Source organism: Salmo salar, chromosome 07 (genome assembly GCF_965601325.2).
Source record: "Salmo salar chromosome 07, fSalSal1, whole genome shotgun sequence".
NCBI classification, from domain to species: Eukaryota; Metazoa; Chordata; class Actinopteri; order Salmoniformes; family Salmonidae; genus Salmo; species Salmo salar.
In genome coordinates, this window is record NC_138297.1 from 64,352,501 (window position 1) to 64,372,300 (window position 19,800).

The window sequence follows — 19,800 nt, forward strand, 5'->3', positions numbered from 1 at the left end:
GAAGAGATAAGTCTTCAGTAAAGACTTAAAGGTTGAGACTGAGTCTGCGTCTCTCACATTGGTAGGCAGACCATTCCATAAAAATGGAGCTCTATAGGAGAAAGCCCTACCTCCAGCCGTTTGCTTAGAAATTCTAGGGACAATTAGGAGGCCTGCGTCTTGTGACCGTAGCGTACGTGTAGGTATGTACGGCAGGACCAAATCGGAAAGATAGGTAGGAGCAAGCCCATGTAATGCTTTGTAGGTTAGCAGTAAAACCTTGAAATCAGCCCTTGCCTTAACAGGAAGCCAGTGTAGGGAGGCTAACACTGGAGTAATATGATCAAATTTTTTGGTTCTAGTCAGGATTCTAGCAGCCGTATTTAGCACTAACTGAAGTTTATTTAGTGCTTTATCCGGGTAGCCGGAAAGTAGAGCATTGCAGTAGTCCAGCCTAGAAGTAACAAAAGCATGGATTAATTTTTCTGCGTCATTTTTGGACAGAAAATTTCTGATTTTTGCAATGTTACGTAGATGGAAAAAAGCTGTCCTTGAAACAGTCTTGATATGTTCTTCAAAAGAGAGATCAGGGTCCAGAGTAACGCCGAGGTCCTTCACAGTTTTATTTGAGACGACTGTACAACCATCCAGATTAATTGTCAGATTCAACAGAAGATCTCTTTGTTTCTTGGGACCTAGAACAAGCATCTCTGTTTTGTCCGAGTTTAAAAGTAGAAAGTTTGCAGCCATCCACTTCTTTATGTCTGAAACACAGGCTTCTAGCGAGGGCAATTTTGGGGCTTCACCATGTTTCATTGAAATGTACAGCTGTGTGTCGTCTGCATAGCAGTGAAATTTAACATTATGTTTTCGAATGACATCCCCAAGAGGTAAAATATATAGTGAAAACAATAGTGGTCCTAAAACGGAACCTTGAGGAACACCGAAATTTACAATTGATTTGTCAGAGGACAAACCATTCACAGAGACAAACTGATATCTTTCCGACAGATAAGATCTAAACCAGGCCAGAACTTGTCCATGTAGACCAATTTGGGTTTCCAATCTCTCCAAAAGAATGTGGTGATCGATGGTATCAAAAGCGGCACTAAGATCTAGGAGCACGAGGACAGATGCAGAGCCTCGGTCTGACGTCATTAAAAGGTCATTTACCACCTTCACAAGTGCAGTCTCAGTGCTATGATGGGGTCTAAAACCAGACTGAAGCGTTTCGTATACATTGTTTGTCTTCAGGAAGGCAGTCAGTTGCTGTGCAACAGCTTTTTCTAAAATTTTGGAGAGGAATGGAAGATTCGATATAGGCCGATAGTTTTTTATAATTTCTGGATCAAGATTCGGCTTTTTCAAGAGAGGCTTTATTACTGCCACTTTTAGTGAGCTTGGTACACATCCGGTGGATAGAGAGCCGTTTATTATGTTCAACATAGGAGGGCCAAGCACAGGAAGCAGCTCTTTCAGTAGTTTAGTTGGAATAGGGTCCAGTATGCAGCTTGAGGGTTTGGAGGCCATGATTATTTTCATCATTGCGTCAAGAGATATAGTACTAAAACACTTTAGTATCTCCCTTGATCCTAGGTCCTGGCAGAGTTGTGCAGACTCAGGACAATGGAGCTTTGGAGGAATACCCAGATTTAAAGAGGAGTCTGTAATTTGCTTTCTAATGATCATGATCTTTTCCTCAAAGAAGTTCATAAATTTATTACTGCTGAAGTGAAAGCCATCCTCCATTTGCGAAGGCTGCTTTTTAGTTAGCTTTGCGACAGTATCAAAAAGAAATTTCGGATTGTTCTTATTTTCCTCAATTAAGTTGGAAAAATAGGATGATCGAGCAGCAGTAAGGGCTCTTCGATACTGCACGGTACTGTCTTTCCAAGCTAGTCGGAAGACTTCCAGTTTGGTGTGGCGCCATTTCCGTTCCAATTTTCTGGAAGCTTGCTTCAGAGCTCGTGTATTTTCTGTATACCAGGGAGCTAGTTTCTTATGACAGATGTTTTTAGTTTTTAGGGGTGCAACTGCATCTAGGGTATTGCGCAAGGTTAAATTGAGTTCCTCGGTTAGGTGGTTAACTGATTTTTGTCCTCTGACGTCCTTGGGTAGGCAGAGGCAGTCTGGAAGGGCATCAAGGAATCTTTGGGTTGTCTGAGAATTTATAGCACGACTTTTAATGCTCCTTGGTTGGGGTCTGAGCAGATTATTTGTTGCAATTGCAAACGTAATAAAATGGTGGTCCGATAGTCCAGGATTATGAGGAAAAACATTTAGATCCACAACATTTATTCCATGGGACAAAACTAGGTCCAGAGTATGACTGTGGCAGTGAGTAGGTCCAGAGACATGTTGGACAAAACCCACTGAGTCGATGATGGCTCCGAAAGCCTTTTGGAGTGGGTCTGTGGACTTTTCCATGTGAATGTTAAAGTCACCAAAAATTAGAATATTATCTGCTATGACTACAAGATCCGATAGGAATTCAGGGAACTCAGTGAGGAACACTGCATATGGCCCAGGAGGCCTATAAACAGTAGCTATAAAAAGTGAGTGAGTAGGCTGCATAGATTTCATGACTAGAAGCTCAAAAGACGAAAACGTCATTGTTGTTTTGTTTTTTGTAAATTGAAATTTGCTATCGTAAATGTTAGCAACACCTCCGCCTTTGCCGGATGCACGGGGGGTATGGTCACTAATGTAACCTGGGGGTGAGGCCTCATTTAACACAGTAAATTCATCAGGCTTAAGCCATGTTTCAGTCAGGCCAATCACATCAAGATTATTATCAGTGATTAGTTCATTGACTATAACTGCCTTGGAAGTGAGGGATCTAACATTAAGTAACCCAATTTTGAGATGTGAGGTATCACAATCTCTTTCAATAATGGCAGGAATGGAGGAGGTCTTTATACTAGTGAGATTGCTAAAGCGAACACCGCCATTTTTAATTTTGCCCAACCTAGATCGAGGCACAGACACGGTCTCAATGGGGAAAGCTGAGCTGACTACACTGACTGTGCTAGTGGCAGACTCCACTAAGCTGGCAGGCTGGCTAACAGCCTGCTGCCTGGCCTGCACCCTATTTCATTGTGGAGCTAGAGGAGTTAGAGCCCTGTCTATGTTCGTAGATAAGATGAGAGCACCCCTCCAGCTAGGATGGAGTCCGTCACTCCTCAACAGGCCAGGCTTGGTCCTGTTTGTGGGTGAGTCCCAGAAAGAGGGCCAATTATCTACAAATTCTATATTTTGGGAGGGGCAGAAAACAGTTTTCAACCAGCGATTGAGTTGTGAGACTCTGCTGTAGAGCTCATCACTCCCCCTAACTGGGAGGGGGCCAGAGACAATTAATCGATGCCGACACATCTTTCTAGCTGATTTACACGCTGAAACTATGTTGCGCTTGGTGACCTCTGACTGTTTCATCCTAACATCGTTGGTGCCGACGTGGATAACAATATCTCTATACTCTCTACACTCGCCAGTTTTAGCTTTAGCCAGCACCGTCTTTAGATTAGCCTTAACGTCGGTAGCCCTGCCCCCTGGTAAACAGTGTATGATCGCTGGATGATTAGTTTTAAGTCTAATACTGCGGGTAATGGAGTCGCCAATGACTAGGGTTTTCAATTTGTCAGAGCTAATGGTGGGAGCCGTCGGCGTCTCAGACCCCACAACGGGAGGAGTAGAGACCAGAGAAGTCTCGGCCTCCGACTCCGACTCGCTTAATGGGGAGAACCGGTTGAAAGTTTCTGTCGGCTGAATAAGCGACACCGGTTGAGCATTCCTACAGCGTTTCCCTCCAGAAGCCATGAGAAAGATGTCCGGCTGCGGGGACCGTGCGAGGGGGTTTATACTAACGTTACTATCTGTACTTACTGGTGGCACAGACGCTGTTTCATCCTTTCCTACACTGAAATTACCCTTGCCTAACGATCGCGTCTGAAGCTGGGCTTGCAGCACAGCTATCCTTGCCGTAAGGCGATCGTTCTCCTGTATATTATAAGTACAACGACTGCAATTAGAAGGCATCATGTTAATGTTACTTAGCTTCGGCTGTTTGAAGTCCTGACGAACCATGTCCAGATAAAACCTCCGGGGTGAAAAAGTTGAATGAAAAAAGTTGAGTGAGGGAAAAAGTAAAAATATACGGTAATGAAAAAGTAAAAAACCGTCAGGTATCAAAGTAAGATCGGCAACAAAAACGCACAGCAGCGTAAACAAGTCTGCAAGTTGTGACCGGAAACAGGAAACTTCCTCCTCCTCCTCCTCCTCTACCTGCTACAAGGTACCTACCTAACCCTAACCTCCAGTCATCTTCCTCCTCCTATGTGCATATATTATGAAGACTTTTGTTATGAAAACTTGTATTATGAAGACTTGTATTATGAAGACTTTTATTATGAAGACATATTATGAAGACTTTTATTATGAAGACATATTATGAAGACTTTTATTATGAAGACATATATTTTGAAGACTTTTTGTTTTTGTTCATTTTGGTCTTTGGCAAGTTTTTTTTCCGGTTGTTTGCGCACACATTTCTTCTCCAGGCAAGCCCGAAGTCGGTAGCCCGAAGTCGGTAGCCCGAAGTCGGTAGCCCGAAGTCGGTAGACCCTTCATCTGTGATTGGTAGTCCCTTCGTCTGCTCCAGTCCAGTTCAGCTAGGCTCCAGTCCAGCCCAGCTAGGCTCCAGCCCAGTTCATCCAGGCTCCAGCCCAGTGCATCCAGGCTCCAGCCCAGTTCAGCTAGGCTCCAGCCCAGCTAGGCTCCAGTCCAGCCCAGCTAGGCTCCAGCCCAGTGCATCCAGGCTCCAGCCCAGCTAGGCTCCAGTCCAGCCCAGCTAGGCTCCAGCCCAGTTCAGCTAGGCTCCAGCCCAGTTCAGCTAGGCTCCAGCCCAGCCCAGCTAGGCTCCAGCCCAGTTCAGCTAGGCTCCAGCCCAGTTCAGCTAGGCTCCAGCCCAGTTCAGCTAGGCTCCATCCCAGCTAGGCTCCAGCCCAGCCCAGCTAGGCTCCAGCCCAGTTCAGCTAGGCTCCAGTCCAGCCCAGCTAGGCTCCAGTCCAGTTCAGCTAGGCTCCAGTCCAGCCCAGCTAGGCTCCAGCCCAGTTCAGCTAGTCTCCAGCCCAGTTCAGCTAGTCTCCAGCCCAGTTCAGCTAGGCTCCAGCCCAGTTCAGCTAGGCTCCAGCCCAGCTAGGCTCCAGTCCAGCCCAGCTAGGCTCCAGCCCAGTTCAGCTAGGCTCCAGCCCAGTTCAGCTAGGCTCCAGTCCAGTTCAGCTAGGCTCCAGCCCAGCTAGGCTCCAGTCCAGCCCAGCTAGGCTCCAGCCCAGCTAGGCTCCAGTCCAGTTCAGCTAGGCTCCAGCCCAGTTCAGCTAGGCTCCAGCCCAGTTCAGCTAGGCTCCAGTCCAGTTCAGCTAGGCTCCAGTCCAGTTCAGCTAGGCTCCAGCCCAGTTCAGCTAGGCTCCAGTCCAGCCCAGTTCAGCTAGGCTCCAGCCCAGTTCAGCTAGGCTCCAGTCCAGTTCAGCTAGGCTCCAGTCCAGTTCAGCTAGGCTCCAGTCCAGTTCAGCTAGGCTCCAGTCCAGTTCAGCTAGGCTCCAGCCCAGTTCAGCTAGGCTCCAGTCCAGTTCAGCTAGGCTCCAGTCCAGTTCAGCTAGGCTCCAGCCCAGTTCAGCTAGGCTCCAGTCCAGTTCAGCTAGGCTCCAGTCCAGTTCAGCTAGGCTCCAGCTGAACCAAAGCATGTGGAAGGCTTAAGTCTCACCCACATTCGTTCTCCACCATTATTAGTTCAGTGTGTTGTTGGTCTCTGCTTGTGTAGACATGAATACCTTACCTTTCTCTGGCTGTGGTTGGTCATGGGGAAATTCCAGCCCTGAACCTGTCACTGTGTGTTAGATAGGAAGTTCACACACACACACACACACACACACACACACACACACACACACACACACACACGGTTGAGTGTTCTCATATACCCAAGAACACTGATAGCAGAGGCATTGACAGGATGGACCACTCCCCTACCCCTCCTTTTTACATATTGACCTTGAGTACATCAAAACAAATGGCCCCTCTCTCAATACCTCTCTGTCTCTCTATGTGTGGTAGTATGAGTTTGTTAGTGAGCAGCCAAGGTGACCAGTTGTATTACCACACCCTCATCCATCCCTCTCATCCCTCCTTTTCACCTCTCCTTCTTTCCATCTCCTTTTCACCCTGGCTAAAGGTTCAATATAAACTATTGACAGGAAGTCTAGTAGACAATGGAGAATATCCCACATACATGGAGCACATAACACTTTCCATGTCTCGCTCTCTCACCCTCCCTCGCTCTCTCACCCTCCCTCGCTCTCTCTCACGCTCTCTCACCCTCCCTCGCTCTCTCACCCTCCCTCGCTCTCTCTCTCGCTCTCTCACCCTCCCTCGCTCTCTCACCCTCCCTCGCTCTCTCCCTCGCTCTCTCACCCTCGCTCTCTCACCCTCCCTCGCGCTCTCTCTCGCTCTCTCTCTCTCACCCTCCCTCGCTCTCTCACCCTCCCTCGCTCTCTCTCACGCTCTCTGACCCTCCCTCGCTCTCTCACCCTCCCTCGCTCTCTCTCTCGCTCTCTCACCCTCCCTCGCTCTCTCACCCTCCCTCGCTCTCTCACCTTCCCTCGCTCTCCTACCTTCCCTCGCTCTCACCCTCCCTCGCTCTCTCTCATCCTCCCTCGCTCTCTCTCATTCTCCCTCGCTCTCTCACCCTCCCTCGCTCGCTCTCTCACCCTCCCTCGCTCTCGCACCCTCCCTCCCTTGCTCTCTCTCTCGCTCTCTCACCCTCCCTCGCTCTCTCACCCTCGCTCTCTCACCCTCCCTCGCTCTCTCACCCACCCTCGCTCTCTCTCACCCTTGCTATTTCTCTCTCTCTCTCTCACCCTCGCTATTTCTCTCACCCTCACTATTTCTCACCCTCTCTCTCTCACCCTCTCTCTCTCTCTCTCTCTCACCCTCTCGCTCTCTCTCACCCTCTCTCTCTCTCACCCTCTCGCTCTCTCTCACCCTCTCTCTCCCTCTCTCTCTCTCTCCAGTGGCTGCTGCAGCGTTATTCTTCACCATCCCCCAGCCCCACAGTATCCCGACCACAGAGGTGTTTGGGGCGATATGGCTGATGCTGTTACTGGGGACAGTGCACTGCCAGATCGTCTCCACACGCACCCCCAAACCCACCAGCAGCAGCAGCTCTGGCAAGAGAAGAAGGTGGGGAGAAAGGCTGGGGATGGAGGGATGGAGAGGGAGGGAGGGAGGGAAGGAGTGAGTGAGGGAAGGAGAGAGGGAGGGAGAAGGGGAGAGGGAGGGATGGGGCAGGGAGAGGGGGTGGGGATAGAGAGGGATGGAGAGGGAGGGATGGAGAGGGAGGGAGGGGAGAGGGAAGGAGGGAGAAGGGGAGAGGGAGGGAGGGGGTGGGGATGGAGAGGGAGGGATGGAGAGGGAGGGAGGGGAGAGAGATGGAGTGGATGAATGAATGAATGAGCGAGAGGGAGAGAGAGAGAGATTGGGTAAAGGGGGTTAAAGCATAGATAATGTATCCATACCTCTGTGTTGTTTTAGTGTTTGATGTGCTTCCTGCTCTGAGACAGACCTGTATGACTTAGTTACTGTTATAAAAGACCTCAGTCTGACACTGTACAGGTCAGTTCCCCAGACACACATCAGACTGTGTGTGTTGAATCATGGTCCCCACACTCTCTTCTGATCATGTGATCAGGGAACTGCCCCCACACACACTTCCTGTCCCATTGTACATTTTTTAAAGGCTGTGATTTCCTGCCAGAGGGTAGCAGCTTGTACATTTGTGCTAGGTTGCATAACGCCATTAGCCTTTTTCTAGATCTGTTGGTGCTCTTGGCAAGATGCCACAAACAGATCTGGGAGCAGGCTGTATTGCCACAATAGCTAGCTATTCCCAAAACCCACTACCTTTGGCTTGCACAGTCCTGACCATTTTCAGCCTTCTGGAGGAAAATGGATCCGTACCACACAGTCTGGGAATGAAGTGGCTAACAAATACAAAGAAAACAGGTGTTTGGAAATCTACATAGCTGAGAGATTGTAAAGACAATATAGACATTGTGAAGAAAACACTGTGGCTCCAGATGTTACTGTTGGTCCTCATCTCACAGTACAGCGGTGTTCACTCACTCAGACTCCAGATGTTACTGTTGGTCCTCATCTCACAGTACAGCGGTGTTCACTCACTCAGACTCCAGATGTTACTGTTGGTCCTCATCTCACAGTACAGCGGTGTTCACTCACTCAGACTCCAGATGTTACTGTTGGTCCTCATCTCACAGTACAGCGGTGTTCACTCACTCAGACTCCAGATGTTACTGTTGGTCCTCATCTCACAGTACAGCGGTGTTCACTCACTCAGACTCCAGATGTTACTGTTGGTCCTCATCTCACAGTACAGCGGTGTTCACTCACTCAGACTCCAGATGTTACTGTTGGTCCTCATCTCACAGTACAGCGGTGTTCACTCACTCAGACTCCAGATGTTACTGTTGGTCCTCATCTCACAGTACAGCGGTGTTCACTCACTCAGACTCCAGGTGTTACTGTTGGTCCTCATCTCACAGTACAGCGGTGTTCACTCACTCAGACTCCAGATGTTACTGTTGGTCCTCATCTCACAGTACAGCGGTGTTCACTCACTCAGACTCCAGATGTTACTGTTGGTCCTCATCTCACAGTACAGCGGTGTTCACTCACTCAGACTCCAGATGTGGTCAGGAATCAACCACCAGACTACTTTCTCCTTCCTTTCCCCTCTTCCACTTGACCTCTGTGTTGTTTTCTCTCTCTAAACCAAAAGTCACCCCCACATTACCCTGACTGACCTGAAGTAACTCCTCCTCCTGCACACCACATGGTTGACCAGTCAGTGTCTGAGTGGATCTGCTAGCTGCTATTATATTATATATATATATATATATATATATACACTGCTCCAAAAAATAAAGGGAACACTAAAACAACACAATGTAACTCCAAGTCAATCACACTTCTGTGAAATCAAACTGTCCACTTAGGAAGCAACACTGATTGACAATACATTTCACATGCTGTTGTGCAAATGGAATAGACAACAGGTGGAAATTATAGGCAATTAGCAAGACACCCCCAATAAAGGAGTGGTTCTGCAGGTGGTGACCACAGACCACTTCTCAGTTCCTATGCTTCCTGGCTGATGTTTTGGTCACTTTTGAATGCTGGCGGTGCTTTCACTCTAGTGGTAGCATGAGACGGAGTCTACAACCCACACAAGTGGCTCAGGTAGTGCAGCTCATCCAGGATGGCACATCAATGCGAGCTGTGGCAAGAAGGTTTGCTGTGTCTGTCAGCGTAGTGTCCAGAGCATGGAGGCGCTACCAGGAGACAGGCCAGTACATCAGGAGACGTGGAGGAGGCCGTAGGAGGGCAACAACCCAGCAGCAGGACCGCTACCTCCGCCTTTGTGCAAGGAGGAGCAGGAGAAGCACTGCCAGAGCCCTGCAAAATGACCTCCAGCAGGCCACAAATGTGCATGTGTCTGCTCAAACGGTCAGAAACAGACTCCATGAGGGTGGTATGAGGGCCCGACGTCCACAGGTGGGGGTTGTGCTTACAGCTCAACACCGTGCAGGACGTTTGGCATTTGCCAGAGAACACCAAGATTGGCAAATTCGCCACTGGTGCCCTGTGCTCTTCAAAGATGAAAGCAGGTTCACACTGAGCACATGTGACAGAATCTGGAGACGCCGTGGAGAACGTTCTGCTGCCTGCAACATCCTCCAGCATGACCGGTTTGGCGGTGGGTCAGTCATGGTGTGGGGTGGCATTTCTTTGGGGGGCCGCACAGCCCTCCATGTGCTCGCCAGAGGTAGCCTGACTGCCATTAGGTACCGAGATGAGATCCTCAGACCCCTTGTGAGACCATATGCTGGTGCGGTTGGCCCTGGGTTCCTCCTAATGCAAGACAATGCTAGACCTCATGTGGCTGGAGTGTGTCAGCAGTTCCTGCAAGAGGAAGGCATTGATGCAATGGACTGGCCCGCCCGTTCCCCAGACCTGAATCCAATTGAGTACATCTGGGACATCATGTCTCGCTCCATCCACCAACGCCACGTTGCACCACAGACTGTCCAGGAGTTGGCGGATGCTTTAGTCCAGGTCTGGGAGGAGATCCCTCAGGAGACCATCCGCCACCTCATCAGGAGCATGCCCAGGCGTTGTAGGGAGGTCATACAGGCACGTGGAGGCCACACACACTACTGAGCCTCATTTTGACTTGTTTTAAGGACATTACATCAAAGTTGGATCAGCCTGTAGTGTGGTTTTCCACTTTAATTTTGAGTGTGACTCCAAATCCAGACCTCCATGGGTTGATAAATTGGATTTCCATTGATTATTTTTGTGTGATTTTGTTGTCAGCACATTCAACTATGTAAAGAAAAAAGTGTTTAATAAGATATTTCATTCATTCAGATCTAGGATGTGTTATTTTAGTGTTCCCTTTATTTTTTTGAGCAGTATATATATATATATATACATTGTGTAAAACGTGGTGACTGGAGACTCTCACCTTGGGAAATGGTGTCCAAACAGCCTGATCTAAACAGGCTGTTTGCTGAGCTGTCAGTCAGACTGTTGAGACCGTCCTCTTCTTGTAGGAGTAGATCAACCATTCCAGTAGGTCTCTCCATCTTCACTTTGTTGTTGTTGATGGCTCTCCAAATCTAATCCCAGTGAATACAATACTAATCATATCTCCAGTTATTGTATATTGTGAGAACACAGTCCAAACTACTGCATTAGTATCAATATTAGTCGCTCTGACAGCTGGATATTAGTCAATGTTTTGCTTCGATCATTCCTGACCATACCTGATGTAGTACACACCGCTGCCAGTAAATCAACCCTTTTCATTCATCATCCTTCTTGTGATAAAAAAAAAATGAAAAAGGTATTATTTTAATGATTTATTTTCTTCAATCACAACAACAGTGATTTCTGTCTGGACCTCTCTCTCTCTCTAAGTACTCTTTCTTATTGATCTGGACCAAAGGCGTTTAAGGAAGGCAGCTCACTTGGATGTACATAGGGAAGGAGATGGCTCTAGCACCACTGATAACACCCGGGAGGGGGGCCCACACTGCCACGGTGCCGCCACCGGCTCACCTTACAGCCTGTGCATCGCTCTCTTCAGAGATTTCTGGCATGATATCTGTAAAGCGCGGTGTGTATTTTTCCCTCCCGTGAGGTTACTAAAGAACCCTATCTCTCTCTGGTATAGCTGCAACATCCCTTGGATTCCACCCGGATTATGATACTGATCAATAATTAATATGCCTTTCTAGTCTATGAGAAAACGGAGGCATATACACTTCCGTTCAAAAGTTTGGGGTCACTTAGAAATGTCCGTGTTTTTGAAAAAAAAGCAAAAAAAATGTGTCCATTTAAAATAACATCAAATTGATCCGAAATACAGTGTAGACATTGTTCATGTTGTAAATGACTATTGTAGCTGGAAACGGCAGATTTTGTATGGAATATCTACATAGGCGTACAGAGACCCATTATCAGCCACCATCACTCCTGTGTTCCAATGGCACGTTGTGTTAGCTAATCCAAGTTTATCATTTTAAAAGGCTAATGATCATTAGAAAACCATTTTGCGTTAATGTTAGCACAGCTGAAAACTGTTGTGTCTGATTAAAGAAGCAATAAAACTGGCCTTTAGACTAGTTGAGTATCTGGAGCATTAGCATTTGTGGGTTCGATTACAGGCTCTAAATGGCCATAAAACAAATAACTTTCTTCTGAAACTCGTCAGTCTATTCTTGTTCTGAGAAATGAAGGCTATTCCGTGCGAGAAACTGCCAAGAAACTGAAGATCTCATAAAACACTGTGTACTACTCCCTTCACAGAACAGCGCAAACTGGCTCTAACCAGAATAGAAAGAGGAGTGGGAGGCCCTGGTGCACAACTGAGCAAGAGGACAATTACATTAGAGTGTCTAGTTTGAGAAACAGATGCCTCACAAGTCCTCAACTGGCAGCTTCATTAAATAGTACCCGCAAAACACCAGTCTCAACGTCAACAGTGAAGAGGCGACTCCGGGATGCTGGCCTAGCTAACACAACGTTCCATTGGAATGTTGGTTCCACTTTTCTGGGCTCCGTTATTTACTTAACAAATAAGGAACACTCAAGATGTGCACTTATAAATCACACCTTATGGTGTGACCTCCTATGTCAAAACCTACACATGCGGCTAAAATAACAAGTTATTCTTAACTCAACGTTTCTGAGAACCTGTCTCAGTGGCATGCAAATCTGCCCTTGTTTCAGAGAAAAACAGACACTGTCTCTCTGTGTCTCGCTATCACCCTCAGTCCCTTTTCTCACCTTTTCTCACAGACGCGGGGCTGCGGGTTTTAGCAGAGAGCTAGACACAGACAGAGGCCTCAATATTCAGCTATACAGTGAGCATAAGTACAATGGCACACAAGCAAACTAATAACAACATAATCAATGGTGGGGGTCTTTAGAAGACCCCAAAATCAACTTTAACCCTACAGGACCACAGGAGTGATGGTTGCTGATTATGGGCCTCTGTACGACTATGTAGATATTCCGTTAAGAAATCTGCCGTTTCCAGCTACAATAGTCATTTACAACATGAACAATGTCTACACTGTATTTCTGATCAATTTTATGTTATTTTAATGGACAAAAAATATGCTTTTCTTTCAAAAACAAGGACATTTCTAAGTGAGCCCAAACTTTTGAACGGTAGTGTACATAGTAAATATATGTTTATGAAACTCATTCTTCCCACTATATGATAAACATTATCTGGTAAGATAATTATTTGGCTGAGATAAGAAGTTATTAAACGGTGTTATTTTATCTGGACACACAGAGGGGATTCATATTCAAATCCTTCTCAACGGGAGTTTGATTATTAACTTGTCTGGACATTGGGGTTTCTCAGCGGGCCAAAGTATGTGAAAGGAGACGTCTGTCTTCCATCTCTGGTATCATTTTTCTGGGTGTGGAAAAAGGGATTTTGCAGCTTTGTTTTTTGTTGTTGCCAATGTTACGGCACATTCAACTATTCAAGCTATGGCCAAGAGAAGCATGGAGCAAATGATGACGAAGCATAAACATCAGTAAAGGCTTTATAGTTGTTAAAAGGGATCACTGGGGAAGTTTTTGAGTCTTTCAATCTAGAAACAGTATTAAAAATCCAACCTTTTTACACCAGAAATCTAATGGTCACTGTCAGTCATCCCAATCCCAAATCCTATTCAAATCAACTCTTATTTGAATCCAGTTTAGTAGCACCAGTAACCCATCCCATTTAGAACTTAGTTTCTCTGCTCCCATGCCATGGCTTCAATTAGTACCAACTTGATCCAAGTGATTCTGTCTTGTTCTGATTTCTGCATGCTGGATGGACTTGAGACTGTCTACCTGTCCTGTCTTACCACCTCTACCGCCTCCCCCCTTTAACCTCCCTCTCCATCTCTCCCCTCAGGTCTAAGAAGTCCAAGCTGTCCATAGACAAGTCCACAGAGACAGATAATGGCTATGTGTCTCTGGATGGGAGGATAACCTGTAAGAGTAGTGAGGAGAGGCTCCAGCTCCATGATGGAGGATCTCACCACTGTGACCTGCTGCTGAGGTCAGACGAGACGTGTTGGACCGCACCCCCGCCTCCCAACACTCTGCTGCTGCCCCCCGTCACCAAGGTAAACAACAAGGTAACACACACATTTATACACACACACACCACCACGCAACACACTGCTACTTCCCCACAGTCAGCAAGGTAAACAACAAGGTAACACACACATTTATACACACACACACCACCACACAACACACTGCTACTTCCCCACAGTCAGCAAGGTAAACAACAAGGTAACACACACACACACCACCACACAACACACTGCTACTTCCCCACAGTCAGCAAGGTAAACAACAAGGTAACACACACACACACCATCACACAACACACTGCTACTTCCCCACAGTCATCAAGGTAAACAACAAGGTAACACACACATTTATACACACACACACCATCACACAACACACTGCTACTTCCCCACAGTCAGCAAGGTAAACAACAAGGTAACACACACATTTATACACACACACACCATCACACAACACACTGCTACTTCCCCACAGTCATCAAGGTAAACAACAAGGTAACACACACATTTATACACACACACACCACCACACAACACACTGCTACTTCCCCACAGTCAGCAAGGTAAACAACAAGGTAACACACACACACACCATCACACAACACACTGCTACTTCCCCACAGTCAGCAAGGTAAACAACAAGGTAACACACACATTTATACACACACACACCATCACACAACACACTGCTACTTCCCCACAGTCAGCAAGGTAAACAACAAGGTAACACACACACACACCATCACACAACACACTGCTACTTCCCCACAGTCAGCAAGGTAAACAACAAGGTAACACACACATTTATACACACACACACACCATCACACAACACACTGCTACTTCCCCACAGTCATCAAGGTAAACAACAAGGTAACACACACACACACCATCACACAACACAGGTATACACAAGGTATCACATACACATGGTTAGCAGATGTTATTGCGAGTGTAGTGAAATGCTTATGCTTCTAGATCTGGCAGTGCAGCAGTATCTAACAGGTAATATCTAACAAGTCCACAACTAAACATAATACACACAGTCTAGTAAAGGAATAAGAATATATAAGTATAAAATATATGGATGAGCAGTGACAGAGCGGCTAAGATGCAATAGAGAGTATAGAATAGATAGTGTAGGATACAGTATACATTATATACATATGAGATGAGTAATGCGAGATATGTAAACATTCTTAAAGTGGCATTATTAATGTGACAAGTGTTCCGTTTATTAAAGTGGCCAATGATATCAAGTCTGTAGGTAGGCAGCCACCTCTCTGTGTTAGTGATGGCTGTTTAACGATCTGATGGCCTTGAGATAGAAGCTGTTTTTCCATCTCTCGGTCCCAGCTTTGATGCACCTGTACTGACCTCACTTTCTGGATGTTAGCGGGGTGAACAGGCAGTGGCTCGGGTGGTTGCTGTTTGCTGAAGTCCACGATCATCTCTTTTGTTTTGCTGACATTGAGTGTGAGGTTATTTTCCTGACATCACACTCCGACGGCCCTCACCTCCTCCCTATAGGCCGTCGTCGTTGTTGGTAATCAAGCCTACCACTGTAGTGTCGTCTGCAAACTTGATGATTGAGTTGGAGGCGTGCATGGCCACGCAGTCGTGGGTGAACAGGGAGTACAGGAGAGGGCTGAGCATGCACCCTTGTGGGGCCCCAGTGTTGAGGATCAGAGGAGTGGAGATGTTGTTTCCTACCTTCACCACCTGGGGTCGGCCCATCAGGAAGTCCAGGACCCGGTTGCACAGGGCGGGGTCGAGACCTAGGGTCTCAAGCTTAATGATGAGTTTGGAGGGTATTATGGTGTTGAATGCTGAGCTGTAGTTAATAAACAGCATTCTTACATAAGTATTCCTCTTGTCTAGACAGGATAGGGCAGTGTGCAGTGTGCAGTGTGATGGTGATTGCATCGTCTGTGGACCTATTGGGGCGGTAAGCAAAATAGAGTGGGTCTAGTGTGACAGGTAGGGTGGAGGTGAAATGATCCTTGACTAGTTTCTCAAAGCACTTCATGATGACAGAAGTGAGTGCTACAGGGCGGTAGTCATTTAGTTCAGTTACCTTCGCTTTCTTGGGAACAGGAACAATGGTGGCCATCTTGAAGCATTTGGGAACAGCAGACTGGGATAGGGATTGATTGAATATGTCCGTAAACACACCAGCCAGCTGGTCTGCGCATGCTCTGAGGACGCGGCCGGGGATGCCGTCTGGGCCTGCAGCCTTGCGAGGGTTAACACGTTTAAATGTTTTACTCACGTTGGCTGCAGTGAAGGAGAGCCCACAGTCTTTGTTAGCGGGCCGCGTCAGTGGCACTGTATTGTCCTCAAAGCGCGCAAAGAAGTTGTTTAATTTGTCTGGAAGCAAGATGTCGATATCCGCGACGGGGCTGGTTTTCTTTTTGTAATCCGTGATTGTCTGTAGACCCTGCCACATACGTCTCGTGTCTGAGCCGTTGAATTGCGATTCCACTTTGTCTCTATACTGACACTTTGCTTGTTTGATTGCCTTACGGAGGGAATAACTACACTGTTTGTATTGGCCGTGTTTCCAGTCGCCTTGCCATGATTAAATGCGGGTGTATGTGCTTTCAGCAGCGAATGCTGCCATCAATCCACTGTTTCTGGTTAGGGAAAGTTTCAGTCACAGTGGGTACAACATCTCCTATACACTTCCTTATAAACTCGCTCACCCGGAACATATCCCAGTCCACGTGATCGAAGCAATCTTGAAGCGTGGATTCCGATTGGTCAGACTAGCGTTGGATAGACCTAAGCACGGGCACTTCCTGTTTTAGTTTCTGCCTATAGAAGGGGAGCAACAAGATGGAGTCATGGTCAGATTTGCCAAAAGGAGGGCAGGGCCTTGTACACATTGCGGAAGTTAGAGTAGCAATGGTAGAGCGTGTTACTCGCTCATCGATACTGCAATCGATATGCTGATAGAGTTTTGGTAGCCTTGGCTCAAATTAGCTTTGTTAAAATCCACAGCTACAATAAATGCAGCCTCAGGATATATGGTTTCCAGTTTACATAAAGTCCAGTGAAGTTCCTTGATGGCCGTCTCGGTATCCGCTTGTGGGGGGATATACACAGCTGTGACGATAACCAAGGAGAGTTCTCTTGGGAGATAAGACGGTCGGCATTTGATTGTGAGGAATTCTAAGTCAGGTGAACAAAAGGACTTGAGTTCTTGTATGTTATTACAATTACACCATGAGTCGTTAATCATGAAACATACACCCTCGCCCTTCTTCTTACCGGAGAGATGTTGATTCCTGTCGGTGCGATGCACTGAAAATCCCGTTTGCTGTACGGACAGCTAGCCATGTTTCCTTGAAACAGAGTATGTTACAATCCCGGATATCTCTTTGGAAAGCAACTCTTGCCCTGATTTCGTCTTCTTCGTTAACTAGGGACTGGACATTAGCGAGTAATGTACTCGGAAGCGGTGGGTGGTGTGCGCGCATCCGAAGCCTCACTAGAAGACCGCTCCGGCACCCTCTCCTCCGACGGCGTTGTTTTGGGTCGGCCTCTGGAATCAGTTCAAATGTCCTGGGAGGTGCAGACAAAGGATCCCCTTTGGGATTGTGGTATTCCTGGTCGTAGTGCTGGTTGTGCTGGTAAGTTGCCGTCTCTCTGATATCCAATAGTTCTTCCCGGCTGTATGTAATAACACTTAAGGTTTTCTGGGCTAACACTGTAAGAAATAATACATAAAAAAAAAAAAAAATGCTGCACAGTTTCCTAAGGACTAAAAGCGAAGCTGCCATCTCTATCGGCGCCATCTTGCTGAGGTAAACAACAAGGTAACACACACACCACCACCACACTGCTACTGCTCTCCATCAGCAGGTAAACAAGGTAGCTAATGCACACACACACACCTGTCCTGAAACATGGTGAGTTTAACCATGTATAAACAGACTATACACTCTCTAGTCTGTAGTCTCAAAGTAGGAATCTGTCCAATCTGTCTTCCTCCCAGGAGACCCAGAGCCGTGGTGTGGGTGTGGAGAACATGTCTGATGAGGCATCTAGTGAGGAGGATCCTGAAGCGTCCTACACCGCCATCCGTAGGGGCGTAGAGCGCATCAGCAGCGACTGCACGCTGCGCAACAGGAAGCCACATCACTACAAGAAACACTACACCATCAACACTGAGGTGGGTGACCTCCACACCACCCAGGTTGGTCACACTCACACAGAGACACGCACAGCGACACACACACACATACATACAGTACATACATACATATATACACACACACACTTACATACAGTACATACTGTACATCACACACACACACTTATATACAGTACATACATACACACACACTTGCATAGACACACACACACTTGCATACACACACACACACATACATACATACATACATACATACATACATACATACATACATGCATACATACACTTACATACAGTTGAAGTCGGAAGTTTACATACACTTAGGTTGGAGTCATTAAAACTTGTTTTTCAACCACTCCACAAATTTCCTGTTAACAAACTATTCTTTTGGCAAGTCGGTGAGGACATCTACTTTGTGCATGACACAAGTCATTTTTCCAACTATTGTTTACAGACAGATTATTTCACTTATAATTCACTGTATCACAATTCCAGTGGGTCAGAAGTTTACATACACTAAGTTGACTGTGCCTTTAAACAGCTTGGAAAATTCCAGAAAATGATGTCATGGCTTTAGAAGCTTCTGATTGGCTAATTGACATCATTTGAGTCAATTGGAGGTGTACCTGTGGATGTATTTCAAGGCCTACCTTCAAACTCACTGCCTCTTTGCTAGACATCATGGGAAAATCAAAGGAAATCATCCAAGACCTCAGAAAACAATTGTAGACCTCCACAAGTCTGGTTCATCCTTTCCAAACGCCTGAAGGTACCACATTCATCTGTACAAACAATAGTACACAAGTATAAACACAATGGGACCACGTAGCCGTCATACCGCTCAGGAAGGAGACGCGTTCTGTCTCCTAGAGATTAACGTACTTTGGTACGAAAAGTGCAAATCAATCCCAGAACAACAGCAAAGGACCTTGTGAAGATGCTGAAGGAAACAGGTACAAAAGTATCTATATCCACAGTAAAACGAGTCCTATATCGACATAACCTGAAAGGCCACTCAGCAAGGAAGAAGTCACTGCTCCAAAACCACCATTAAAAAGCCAGACTACGGTTTGCAACTGCACATGGGGACAAAGATCGAACTTTTTGTAGAAATGTCCTCAGGTCTGATGAAACAACAATAGAACTGTTTGGCCATAATGACCATCGTTATGGTGGCAGCATTATGGTGTGGGGGTGCTTTGCTGCAGGAGGGACTGGTGCACTTCACAAAATAGATGGCATCATGTGGGAGGAAAATTATGTGGAAGTTAAAGCTTGGTCGCAAATGGGTCTTCCAAATGGACAATGACCCCAAGCATACTTCCAAAGTTGTGGCAAAATGGCTTAAGGACAACAAAGTTAAGGTATTGGAGTGGCCATCACAAAGCCCTGACCTCAATAGGACCTCAATCCTATAGAAAATTTGTGGGCAGAACTGAAAAAGCGTGTGCGAGCAAGGAGGCCTACAAACCTGACTCAGTTACACCAGCTCTGTCAGGAAGAATGGGCCAAAATTCACCCAACTTATTGTGGGAAGCTTATGGAAGGCTACCCGAAACGTTTGACCCAAGTTAAACAATTTAAAGGCAATGCTACCAAATACTAATTGAGTGTATGTAAACGTCTGACCCACTGGGAATGTGTTGAAAGAAATAAAAGCTGAAATAAATCATTCTCTCTACTATTATTCTGACATTTCACATAAAATAAAGTGGTGATCCTAAATGACCTAACACAGGGACTTTTTACTAGGATTAAATGTCAGGAATTGTGAAAAACTGAGTTTAAATGTATTTGGCTAAGGTGTATGAAAACTTCCGACTTCAACTGTACATACACACACACACACACTGTAACGGTACATACAGTACATACACACACGTACATACATACACGCACGCACACATAGACAGTTCA

At 46.5% G+C, this 19,800-nt stretch overlaps 1 protein-coding gene across 13 annotated transcripts in view; it reads left to right on the forward strand.

The window, feature by feature from the left end:
• LOC106596503 (protein PHTF2) overlaps window positions 1–19,800 on the forward strand; it is a 127,968-nt gene that overhangs the window by 99,370 nt on the left and 8,798 nt on the right. For 5 of the 13 annotated variants that reach the window (XM_082977917.1, XM_082977910.1, XM_082977907.1 and 2 more), the window contains 4 exons: window positions 7,044–7,212; window positions 11,060–11,230; window positions 13,538–13,763; window positions 17,725–17,925. In XM_082977917.1, coding sequence (XP_082834043.1) covers window positions 7,044–7,212; window positions 11,060–11,230; window positions 13,538–13,763; window positions 17,725–17,925 — 767 coding nt within the window. Of the gene's footprint in view, window positions 1–4,218; window positions 4,271–7,043; window positions 7,213–11,059; window positions 11,231–13,537; window positions 13,764–17,724; window positions 17,926–19,800 lie in introns of those variants that run through there. The other 8 variants (XM_082977919.1, XM_082977913.1, XM_082977915.1 and 5 more) reach the window with 5 other exon arrangements.